The sequence below is a fragment of the Arachis ipaensis genome, chromosome B06 (assembly GCF_000816755.2).
Source record: "Arachis ipaensis cultivar K30076 chromosome B06, Araip1.1, whole genome shotgun sequence".
Classification (NCBI taxonomy): domain Eukaryota; kingdom Viridiplantae; phylum Streptophyta; class Magnoliopsida; order Fabales; family Fabaceae; genus Arachis; species Arachis ipaensis.
Window position 1 is genome coordinate 134,434,055 of NC_029790.2, and position 10,925 is coordinate 134,444,979.

Here is a 10,925-nt window from a genome sequence, read left to right on the forward strand (position 1 = left end):
TGGAATTCAAATCTACGATTTTCGGCAATATTTTTATTAAAAAGAGGGAATTGGAGGGTTATTTGAATCGTATTCAACGGAAAATGGAAGCTGACGATGATCCGATTCTGAAGCACAAAGAGGAAAAATTGAGAGCTGAGTATAATATAGTTTTGGCCCAGGAAGAATTGCTTTGGTACCAGAAGTCAAGAGATCAATGGGTTCGGTATGGTGATAGAAATACTAGCTTTTTCCATATGCAAACCATCCTTAGAAGAAAATCTAACAAGGTTCATGGGTTGCTAGTTAGTGATGGGTCTTGGTTTGATGATCCGGAAGTTTTGCAAAGGGAGGTTGTTCATTTCTTCAAAAATATTTTTTGTTCTACTGAGCCTGTTGAGGTTAATTGCATGGGAGAAATTCCTATGCCATCTCTTAGCCAGGATGCTTGTGATAATTTGTCTAAATCAGTAACAATGTTGGAGGTTAAAGAAGCTCTGGATAATATGAGCTCGTTCAAAGCTCCTGGGCCGGATGGTTTTCAAGTTTTTAGGTATGAAGGTTAACATTGAAAAATCTAAAGCTATTTGTTCTAGAAATATCTCTAATAGAAGGAAGGAAATGTTGTCTGGTGTTTCTCATATTCCTTTTACTAGTGACCTAGGCAAATACTTGGGGGTGAACCTTAATCATCCTCGAGCTGCTAGATCTATTTTTTCGGATTCTTTAGAGAAGATCAAGAATAGGCTGGCTAGTTGGAAAGGTCGGCTCCTTAACAGAGCAGGCATGCTTTGCTTAATTAAATCTGTTGCTTCTTCTCTTCCTATTTATTAGATGCAAGTGACTCTTTTTCCTACTTCGGTTTGTCAAAAGATTGATTCTGTGCTTAGACAATTCTTGTAGAAGGGAAAGGTGGGGGAGCGTTGTTTAAATTTGGTCAAGTGGAGCAAAGTTGTCACTCCAAGAAAATATGGAGGCTTGGGAATTAGAGATACTCAATGCGTAAATTTTGCTTTACTCGGAAAGCTTGTTTGGCAATTATTGTATAATAAAGATAAACTTTGGGTAAGAATTATGTTGGCAAAATATTTATCTGGGAGTTCTTGCTTTTCACCTAAATTTTCTAATAATGTTTCAAGCACTTGGCGAGCGATTTATAAGACAATAGAAAAGCTTCGTGATGGTTTTGATTGGTGTACGGGCAGGATGTCTCAATCCTTTTGGTATCATGCTTGGCGACCATGTGGAACGCTAGCTCCTTTGGTTCCTTTTGTGCACATTTCTGATTCTCACTTGAAGTTAGAAGATGTCTGGCACCTTGGGCATTGGCGGTGGGATATTCTTTGCACAATGATTCCGGAAGAAGTTAAACTTGATTTGATGCTCTTTGATCCTATCAAGCAGGCAGGAGATAAAACAGGTTGGTTTTGGACAAACTCAAATACTCTCACCTACTCGACTAAAAGCGGGTATGAATGGCTATTGAAGAAGAAATTTGGCTAGAATGATAATGAAAATTGGCTTTGGCTTTGGCGCTTGAGAATACCGGAGAAGATAAAGTGTCTGCTCTGGCTTTGCCTCAACAACAGAGTTCCCACAGCTAGTTACCAGTTTCAAAGAGGTATTTCTACTTCTGATTTTTGTCAGAGATGTTATCTTGCTCTAGAGGATATTAACCACTGCTTTAGGACTTGCCAAAAAGCTCGTCAGATTTGGATTAGCTTAAATTTGGGAATGACCACTGAGGACTCTAGTTTGGATTTTGTGTCTTGGATTCGTTCTGACCTCAACAAAAATGAGTTTCTCTTTGCAGCGGCCTTTTGGTGGATTTGGAGGGATAGGAACAATGACATCTTCCACCAAGATGATCCATGGAGTAAGGAGAAAATTGTTCACTTAGTTAAACATGCTGCTCGAGATTTCTCTAATGTTGTTATCAACCAAAAACATATTATTCCTTCTTCTTTGAAATATAACTGGGAACCACCTCCAATGAATGTCTGTAAAGTGAACTGCGATGCAAGCGTTTTTGAAAATGAGCAATTAGCTGGCTTTGAATGTATTATTAGAGACAGCATGGGAATTTGGATAAAAGGTTGTTCTGCCAGTATACCTCTTTCTAGTGTTCTCTGTTGTGAGCTTTATGCTATTTGGAGAGGGCTTGTTATGGCTTGGGATTGCGAGTGCAAAGAGGTCATATGTGAAACTGATAATCTTGATGCGTTTCTTCTTGTTTCGCAAGGCACAACCAGCATGATTAGGAATGACTCTGATCTGCTTGACAAAATCAAAGAGATGCTCCAGCGCAATTAGACAGCTACTTTAATGCTCATCCAACGAACAGCAAATAGAGCGGCTGATTTAATGGCTAAGACTGCTATTTTAAACAAGCAGGTGTATTTAGAGTGGTTACTACCTCCTAATAATTTAGACATTATTATTAGAGAGGAGTACTACTCTTTTTTTTAGGTCTTTTTTCTTTGTGTTATATTCAGTCACAAAAAAAATACTAACTATACAATAATTTCTTTGACATTACTATCAAAATTATTATGAATTAAAATTTTGTTACTAACTACCACATACAAAAACACCGGTATGGGTGAGGTGAAATAGAAGAACCAGTTTCTAATAATATTACGTGGGAAGAACCAAATATTTAAAGCGCTAGAAAAATGAAACTAATAAGAGAATAAATAAAAAATCAATTGTCTAATTGATTATAATATTAGTGATTAGGTTAGATAAAATTAACATTTAATATTAAAAAATATTTGTTATTATCGTTACTTTAATATCTATTATCTTGTGTAAAAAATTGTATTTTATTTTTGGTTACTGACGGATTTTTGATGTACCACTATTTTGTGGTACATTTTAGATTGAATTGAGTGGATTTTATCCATTATTCTCATACTTATACATATAAATCACATGTTTTACATCTTCCTTCCTAATTTTGTACTATGATTGAAAACATGCTTCTTTGGCCTTAAAATTACTAATATTTAATCTTCTCTTATTACTATTCGATGCCGTGATATATGTGTTAAGTATTTTCAAAGTTTATAGGGCAGGAATGGCTTGGAGGATGGAAAGAAAACATGCAAAAGTGGAAGGAACACAAGAAAATGGAGATTTGAGAAGCTGATGCCGACGCGTGCGCTTGGAGCGTGATCGCGCCATACTTCAAGCGATGCGTACGCGTGGACGACGCGTATGCGTGACAAAGCGTCACGTGCTGCAGATATCATAATTCGATGGGGCGATTTCTGGGCTGTTTTTGGCCAGTTTCAAGCCCGAAAATTAAGATTAGAGGCTGCAGAGTGGAGTTGGAAGGGGGAATCAATCATTCACACATTCATTCACATTAGTTAGATTTAGATATAGTTTTCTAGAGAGAGAGGCTCTCTCATCTCTCTAGGTTTTAGGGTCTTAGTTTTATTTCTCCTCTCTCTAGGTTTTAGGGTCTTAGTTTTCTTAGTTTTATTTCTAGAAGGTTTTGGAATACCCTAAAAGATTGTAGAAGACTCTGGATGGTCATAAAGTATTCTAAAAGAATGTGAATGTATATAGAAGTATGAAGAGTAGTATGAAATAATCTAGAAGTATTTAGAGAAATGTGGTAGGATAGATATTTGTAGTGATGGTTTTAAATGTTCAATTTAAACTGTTAATTAGATTTGATCATAACCATCCATTGAGGAGGTGGATGACTATAAATAGGAGCGAGAGTTAGAATTTGTGCGAGTGAGTAATTTGTAACAAATACTTGAGTAATAAAGTGTTCTAATCACCAAATTTTCCTTCTCTTATATTTTCTTGTGTTCTTATCTTTCTTACTAAATATTGATGGTTAGACTGATTTGGTATTAACTCAAGAAATTGAGTAAATTCAAGTGTCGATACGGTAACGTTAAAATGTGTCTAAGACTGTGACACTTTAGACCACTAATAACAAAGATGCAATGATAAAGGTGTTTTGCAACACTCGCAGAGTCAGCAACATGCATTTTTTTTCTTTTAAAAAGAACTTAAATACCCAAATTTTTAATACATATCAAATAAAATGTTAAGAATTAAATAAGTTTTGATTCCTAAGAGCAACTCCGGTGAAAATATTGAAGCCCTATTCCTGACAGAAGGAGAAACTTGGCGTTAGAGAGAAGAGAGAGGGAATTTTTGCACAATTTTTGAGAAGAGAGAGTTCCTCTAAGTAGGAATTTATAGTGTCCAATAATAACTTGCCACTTGACAAGTTATTATAAAAATAAATAATTATATAAAATTTTAATTAATTAAATAAGTATAATAATTAATGTGGGACCATAATAGGGACTAAAACTAGTTCCTCCTAATGGAGAAGAGAGAGATGTTTTGAATTACTATTTACTGTTTATGACGCAAAAGCTGATGTGGAGTTACTTTTCATGACAAGTGGGGTATAAATAGGAATTGAGATGAGTTCCCTATTGGAGATGGTCTAAAAAATATTTGTTTTTTGGTTTTTAGATTTGATCAAATAAAATTTGAATTAAGACTGCTATTTTAATTGTTATTATTAGTTTGTCCTGTTAAATACTAATATAATAGGTTAAGTGGTATCGTATATTTTACTATATTAGTATTCAACTTATCCTATCAACATCTAATTTACTATGTGAGCACACTTAACATACATAACGAACAAACAATAATAATTATAATAAATACTTTTTACCTTTAATTGGATCAAAACTAAGAAAAATATTATAGGAGGCAAAAGAAACCAAAAATAGATATTATATAGGATAAAAATTTATGAAAGTGTTAAATAATTAAATAAAATTTGAGATATATTTTTTTTTCAATTTACAGTAGCAAGATGATTTTCATTGATAAAGGAAACACATACAAGAGAAAATAAAGTTAGCAATAAAACAATGCACCATGAATCAACTATAAAGACCAAGCATGTTTGCAGAAAAAATACTGTCTAAACGAGTACCCAAGTACTGAAATATCCTACCTCATATTCTTGTACCAAATCTTCTGCTATAGACATATAGCAACCCTAAAAACACACTTGTTATAAGACCTAGATAGTAGTTTTAATATTTACAAATCAATCTAACAAAACTCAAAAAATAAAAAAGTTAGCTCAAAAGAAGCACATAAATAATTATCTGAGTTCTGTTTAGGAGTTTGTCATTAGTCAATATGTTGTTCTATGCACAAGAATTTATACTTTTTGACACTTACTTAAGCAAACTATTGAACTAACCATTAGACCAACCAACTTACACTTGGTTAGTTTGTTGTCTTTTTTATTGTTTTTTTATTTTGTTTTTGAAGGGGCCCAAGTGAACATATACCACATTAGTTCAAAATTTTGTTTGGACAGGAATGGGCAGGAATCAACCTTGTAAATGTCCATTTAGGCTATAAGAGCCCATCAGTTGTTCCATCACCTGTAAGTAAAAAATAAGCATATGACTTCAAACTTCAAAGCCCAACACCTAAAGCCACTGAAGGGTATTTTCGTCCAGTCGAAATATAAGTAAAGAAAGGGCATTTCCGTCAATTTAAAAAATTTTCAAATCTAATTAAAACGTTGCAGCTACGCGCCCTTAAGCGAGAGAGGAGAAAAAGAAAAAAAAAAAAAAAAAGAGATAAAACACAATTCAGATCGAAGAAGAAGAAGCAAAAATGGAGAAGATCTGCGTCGCCGTTCGACTTCGACCTCCAGTTTCCGAAGACTCCTCTAATGGAAGCTTCTGGAAGTTCGAAGAGAATCGTGTTTCGCTTCACAGGATTCATGGCACACCGCTCTCTAACACTTCTTATGCTTTCGGTATATTCTAATTCTTCTTTCTTCTTCCTCTATTTGTTCACGTTACTTCGAGCTTTTCGCAGTTTCAATTTGATTTTCGTTACCTTTTTTTCCACGTTTCTACGCTACTTGCAGATCACGTGTTCGAGGAAACTAGCACCAATGCCAGCGTCTACGAGCTGCTCACCAAGGATATAATTCATGCTGCGCTCGATGGCTTCAATGGCATGTTTCTAACTTATATAGTTGGAATTTTTGTTCCTTTTACTGCATAATTTAGTTACTATATTCGAATTAGTTTATATTTAAACAATTTGAAGCTCTCTACCTTGCTGTGGTTGCAAACTTGAAATTAAGACTTCAATCGAAGTACACTAATCAGTAATGCTTAGGCCTAGCTTAGCTCAGTTGGTGTACTAACTAACAACTAAAAATTGTTCAGTATTCAAAGTTACTTTACTGAGTCGCGTTACTCTTGATTGCTAATTACTAATCATTTGAGTGTAATGGAGAGTTTAAGCCAAAATTGATTGTGTGAATTTGGCAACCAGTAGATGTTATCTAACAACAATTATTTCTATTCTAACGTGCCATGCCATTTGGATTTGGATATCAGTGCTTGCAGTTTTTATTTTAGATGTGGTTAATTATTGAGATGAATATATGGTTAGGAACTGCATTTGCTTATGGGCAGACCAGCAGTGGCAAGACATTCACCATGAATGGGTCGGAAAACGACCCAGGAATAATTCCTCGGGCTGTCAAAGATATATTTGCAAAAATTGAGACGGTAGGTTCTGCTAAAAGTCTTGTTTAGAGTTTGTGTTTGTAGTTGTTCATGTTATTATTTTGATGTTTGGTTTGGTTTGACCAATTTATTTTCAGATGTCTGATCGTGAGTTTCTGATTCGAGTGTCCTACATGGAGATCTATAATGAAGAAATTAATGACCTTCTAGTTGTTGAAAATCAGAAATTGCAAATTCATGAGAGTTTGGAGGTTTGTTAGCTTTGATTTGAGAGCTTATCGTGGTCTAGTGTACTTTTATGCATGCATGAGAATAGCTGATTATATATTTTTTTAATTTTTTTTTCCAGCGTGGAGTATTTGTTGCAGGGCTCCGGGAGGAGATTGTAAACAATGCCGAACAAGTATTAAATTTAATTAATTCAGGGGAAGGTTTGTAATTTTAGTTCTACATTTTTTTTGGTGATTTTCTTTGAAGTTTGATGTTTGAATATGCATGGTAGAAGTATATTTAATTGAAGTTAAAATTTGGTCTTTTGTATTTTCTCAGTTAACAGGCACTTTGGTGAAACAAATATGAACGCTAGGAGTAGCAGATCGCATACAATATTTAGAATGGTATACCATAAACCTATATGTTCTTCTTACATTTCCACAAAATACCTTTATAAAAACAATCTAGAATCACATAATAATGTTTTCCCTATCAAATCTATGTAGGTGATTGAAAGCAAAGGGAAGGAGTTCAACTCTTATGATGATTTATCAGTTAACGACATTGTTCGAGTATCAGTCTTGGTTAGTAATACATATACAATTTTATTTTTTCAACGTCCTTTTCAAAATTCCGTTGCAAAGAAGTTCCATGCTTATAGTTCAGTTTGTGGAATCAGAACTTAGTCGACTTAGCTGGCTCGGAAAGGATTGCTAAGACTGGAGCTGGTGGAGTACGTTTGAAAGAAGGAAAATATATTAACAAGAGCTTAATGGTTTTGGGAAATGTTATCAACAAATTAAGTGACGGTTCAAAGCAACGGTATATTTTTTTCCCCTTTATCTTCTATGCTGTTGGTCTGTTTCAATAGCTTTAGAAGATAATAATGCTATTTTAGGGTTTTTTTTTTTTTTTTTTTTTTCCATTCATTTGCTGCAGGGGCCATATCCCGTATCGTGACAGTAAATTAACTCGGATACTACAACCTGCTCTTGGTGGCAACGCCAAAACTTCCATTATTTGTACCTTAGCGCCAGAAGAGGTAGATACTGTGGTTTTGGATTTTTATTATACTCCTTTTGTATTTCGGTCATTAGTATATTATGTTAATTGCAATATTTTTTCCATTCCGTATAGATTCATATTGAAGAAACAAGAGGGACTCTTCAGTTTGCTAGTAGAGCCAAACGTATCACCAACTGTGTTCAAGTGAATGAGGTCTGTGAAATTCATGCACATCAAATTCATGTACAAGAGAATGATTCCCAATTTTCTTCCTAAAATAAATACCATCATAAAAACTTCTATTGTATAACTAATACGGAAAAAAAAAAGGTATGACATAGAACGATAAAACAATAGAAAAGCGTTATGCCGCTAGTACATACTAGTAAGAGTTGCCCTGTTCTGCCACCGTGATTGCTTAAATTAATATGTTACTAGACATTAGAGGATAGTCGACTTTTGAAATAGGATAATATTTTACATTGTTTACTCGGGCCCGTTAATCTGTCTAGATTACTTGGTCAGGAAATAGCAACATTATTGAATCTTCAGTATTTTCCTTGCAAAAATGTTTTTGCCTCTGTTGTCTGTTCTTGGCTGTATTATTTGATTTCTGCACTTTTCTTGGCCAAACTTGATTTCTTGACGGTGGGCATTATTTCAGATCCTGACAGATGCAGCCTTGTTAAAGCGACAACAGCTAGAAATAGAGGAGCTACGTAAGAAACTTCAGGTAATTGTCTTCTGATTACAATATTTTCATTCAAATCATAGAATCATATTAATAAAATTTTCTATTTAGGGATCCCATGCAGAAGTGCTCGAGCAAGAGATTCTTAAACTCAGGAACGATTTGCTCAAGGCAGGTTTTACCTTTTGTGCTTGTTTGCAGTGTTAACTCGCATTATACTGATGCTGAAGCATTAAATGAACTTTCTTTTTATATTAATTATCTGTTCATGTTCTCCCATTTAGTATGAGATGGAGCGTGGGAAGCTTGAAATGGAACTTGAAGAGGAGAGGAAGTCACGGAATCAATGGATTAGGGATCAACAACAGATGAAAATGGAAAATTCCAGTACTAGGTCCTTCTCGGACTGTAACACGAATGGAAGTCAGGTACACCTCAAGAAGGAAAAAAGTGATACGACTAGTTGAATAAGCATGTGCAAAGACAGTTATTTATCTGCTATGTTTAAAATAATGTAACATTGGATCTGCACGACTATCTTTGTTCATCTGGAACAATTCTGTTATCTTTCTATTGCTTCTTCATTACTTGATTCTCTTCCCATTCTTGTCTTTCTGGTACTTTCATTATGTTGTGCTAATGATCGTGCATGTACAAATATGGACAGGGATTTCTGACGCACAAATTTGAAGAATGCAATGATATCAATAGTGCTTCTCAAGGAGATATCTTCAAATCTCCATGTTTAAAGACAAATCCCAGTGCTTTTGTCGCCAAGCGATCAAAGCATTGTACATTATCTGATTACAGCCCTCTTCCAGATGCTTTCAGCAATGTGGCTGATGAAGACCTGTGGCTGAAAATGAACAATGGTTATGTTGCAGACCTTGATTCACTTCAAACTACTCCCACTCGAAAAGTTCAATCATTCCCATCAACTGATACAACTCCTGTGAGTTTATATTTGTTATTTATTCCCCTTAAGGGGATCTGCTTATATGTCTTGAATTTTAATTTTTTGGATCTTAATTCCCATTTCAGTCACATCTAACCCAAAAGATCAATAGAAAAGGCAAAGGTGGCATAGCATAGTTTGTCCTCCATTTTTTATAATTTCCATTGTTGTCGAGTTATTCTTGTTTATGTAACTATTTTCATGAAAGTTATGTAACTATATTATAGAGTAGCCTCCTTTTAAGTTATGAAAGTTAGAATTTGTGAAAATATATTCTAGTTTAAATGTTAATGCACTTCTTATTAATCTATGTTTCTTGTTGTTTGTTATTCATTTGGCTTATGTTTTTCAGGTTTGTACAAGTCAGAATGAAAAGTATGATCGTGAGGTTCAAGATTTGAGGAGACAACTGGAAATTGCTAATGAAAAGATCAATGAACTCGAGGTCAGTAGTCTCATATCTTTATGAAAATGGAATTTGAATGTATGGACTTGTGATTATAAAGATCTTTTAAAAAAAATTGTTTTACCTGATACAAAGGTTTATCTTGTCCAATAGTAAACTGCTAAAATTCAAATATGATTATGATAATGGGAATTATGCATATCAGGTGGTTTCTCCTCAGTTTCTCCATCTGTGTAGTAACTTAGACTAGCTCCATCTAAGAATGCGAAAGGATTCAATTCTATATTACTCTGATGTCTTTGATGTTATCTACAATCTTTTTCCTTTTGACCTCGTTATAAATTGTTCTGTTTATGGTGCTTGGCTATGTTGATGCATATGGATCCAGAGAAAGCATTCTGACGAAGTACCATTGAGCAAGCAACTAATGGGTGAGACGCTGGTATATCGACAAGAAACACAACTACTTCAAGAATTGCCTCTGAGGTTATCTGAATCTGTGAAGAACTTCAAAAACAGCTATGAGCAAGTTTTGTCAGTGATGCAGGTTCAGTCTTTGCACCATATCGGTTTCTTTCATCCTCTGTTGTCTTAACCAGTTTAAGAAGCTGGAAGTTAACTTTCTCCTGTGTTCTAAACAGCAATGTGCATCTAGTGGCAAATTATCAACTGCAAATATGCTTTCAACCATGAGTGAAATCAGTGCACAACTATTTTCAAATTTGGAAGCTTCCTTTGAAGTGACGATGGATGGTGAAAGGTTGTGCCATGGGAATTATGCTCCAATGCATGAACAACAAAGAATGTTTCAAGAAAAGGTGAACAATATCATTACATCATTGGAGTCATCAGAAAGCTCAACAACAGAAGAGCAGGAGAGGAGCCCTTCGTGCACCTGTGAACACAAGGTAGTTGTCTGGTCACAAATATCCAGATATCAATCGTCAGTCATGGTTTTATTCTGTGTCTTAATTTTTGGTTATCTCGTGTCTTTTTTCCGAATTTTGTTGCCATTTAATATCACACTCTAGCTGAACTTTGGACTGGCATTTATTATATTATGCCAGAAGTTGAGCAAATAACTAAGAAATTATAGACATGTTTCTTTCCATGTAT

At 34.6% G+C, this 10,925-nt stretch overlaps 1 protein-coding gene across 1 annotated transcript in view; it reads left to right on the forward strand.

The window, feature by feature from the left end:
• The window catches only part of LOC107605583 (kinesin-like protein KIN-7N), a 6,699-nt gene continuing 1,366 nt past the window's right edge, over positions 5,593–10,925 (forward strand). Inside the window, exons 1-17 of the mRNA XM_016307498.2 lie at positions 5,593–5,812; positions 5,927–6,016; positions 6,463–6,581; positions 6,677–6,790; positions 6,889–6,970; positions 7,089–7,156; positions 7,259–7,336; positions 7,432–7,574; positions 7,692–7,794; positions 7,890–7,970; positions 8,422–8,490; positions 8,560–8,619; positions 8,733–8,876; positions 9,116–9,400; positions 9,756–9,848; positions 10,198–10,356; positions 10,451–10,717. Of these exons, the coding sequence (XP_016162984.1) occupies positions 5,668–5,812; positions 5,927–6,016; positions 6,463–6,581; positions 6,677–6,790; positions 6,889–6,970; positions 7,089–7,156; positions 7,259–7,336; positions 7,432–7,574; positions 7,692–7,794; positions 7,890–7,970; positions 8,422–8,490; positions 8,560–8,619; positions 8,733–8,876; positions 9,116–9,400; positions 9,756–9,848; positions 10,198–10,356; positions 10,451–10,717 (2,100 nt within the window). The 5' untranslated portion in view covers positions 5,593–5,667. The remainder of the gene's footprint in view (positions 5,813–5,926; positions 6,017–6,462; positions 6,582–6,676; positions 6,791–6,888; positions 6,971–7,088; positions 7,157–7,258; positions 7,337–7,431; positions 7,575–7,691; positions 7,795–7,889; positions 7,971–8,421; positions 8,491–8,559; positions 8,620–8,732; positions 8,877–9,115; positions 9,401–9,755; positions 9,849–10,197; positions 10,357–10,450; positions 10,718–10,925) is intronic.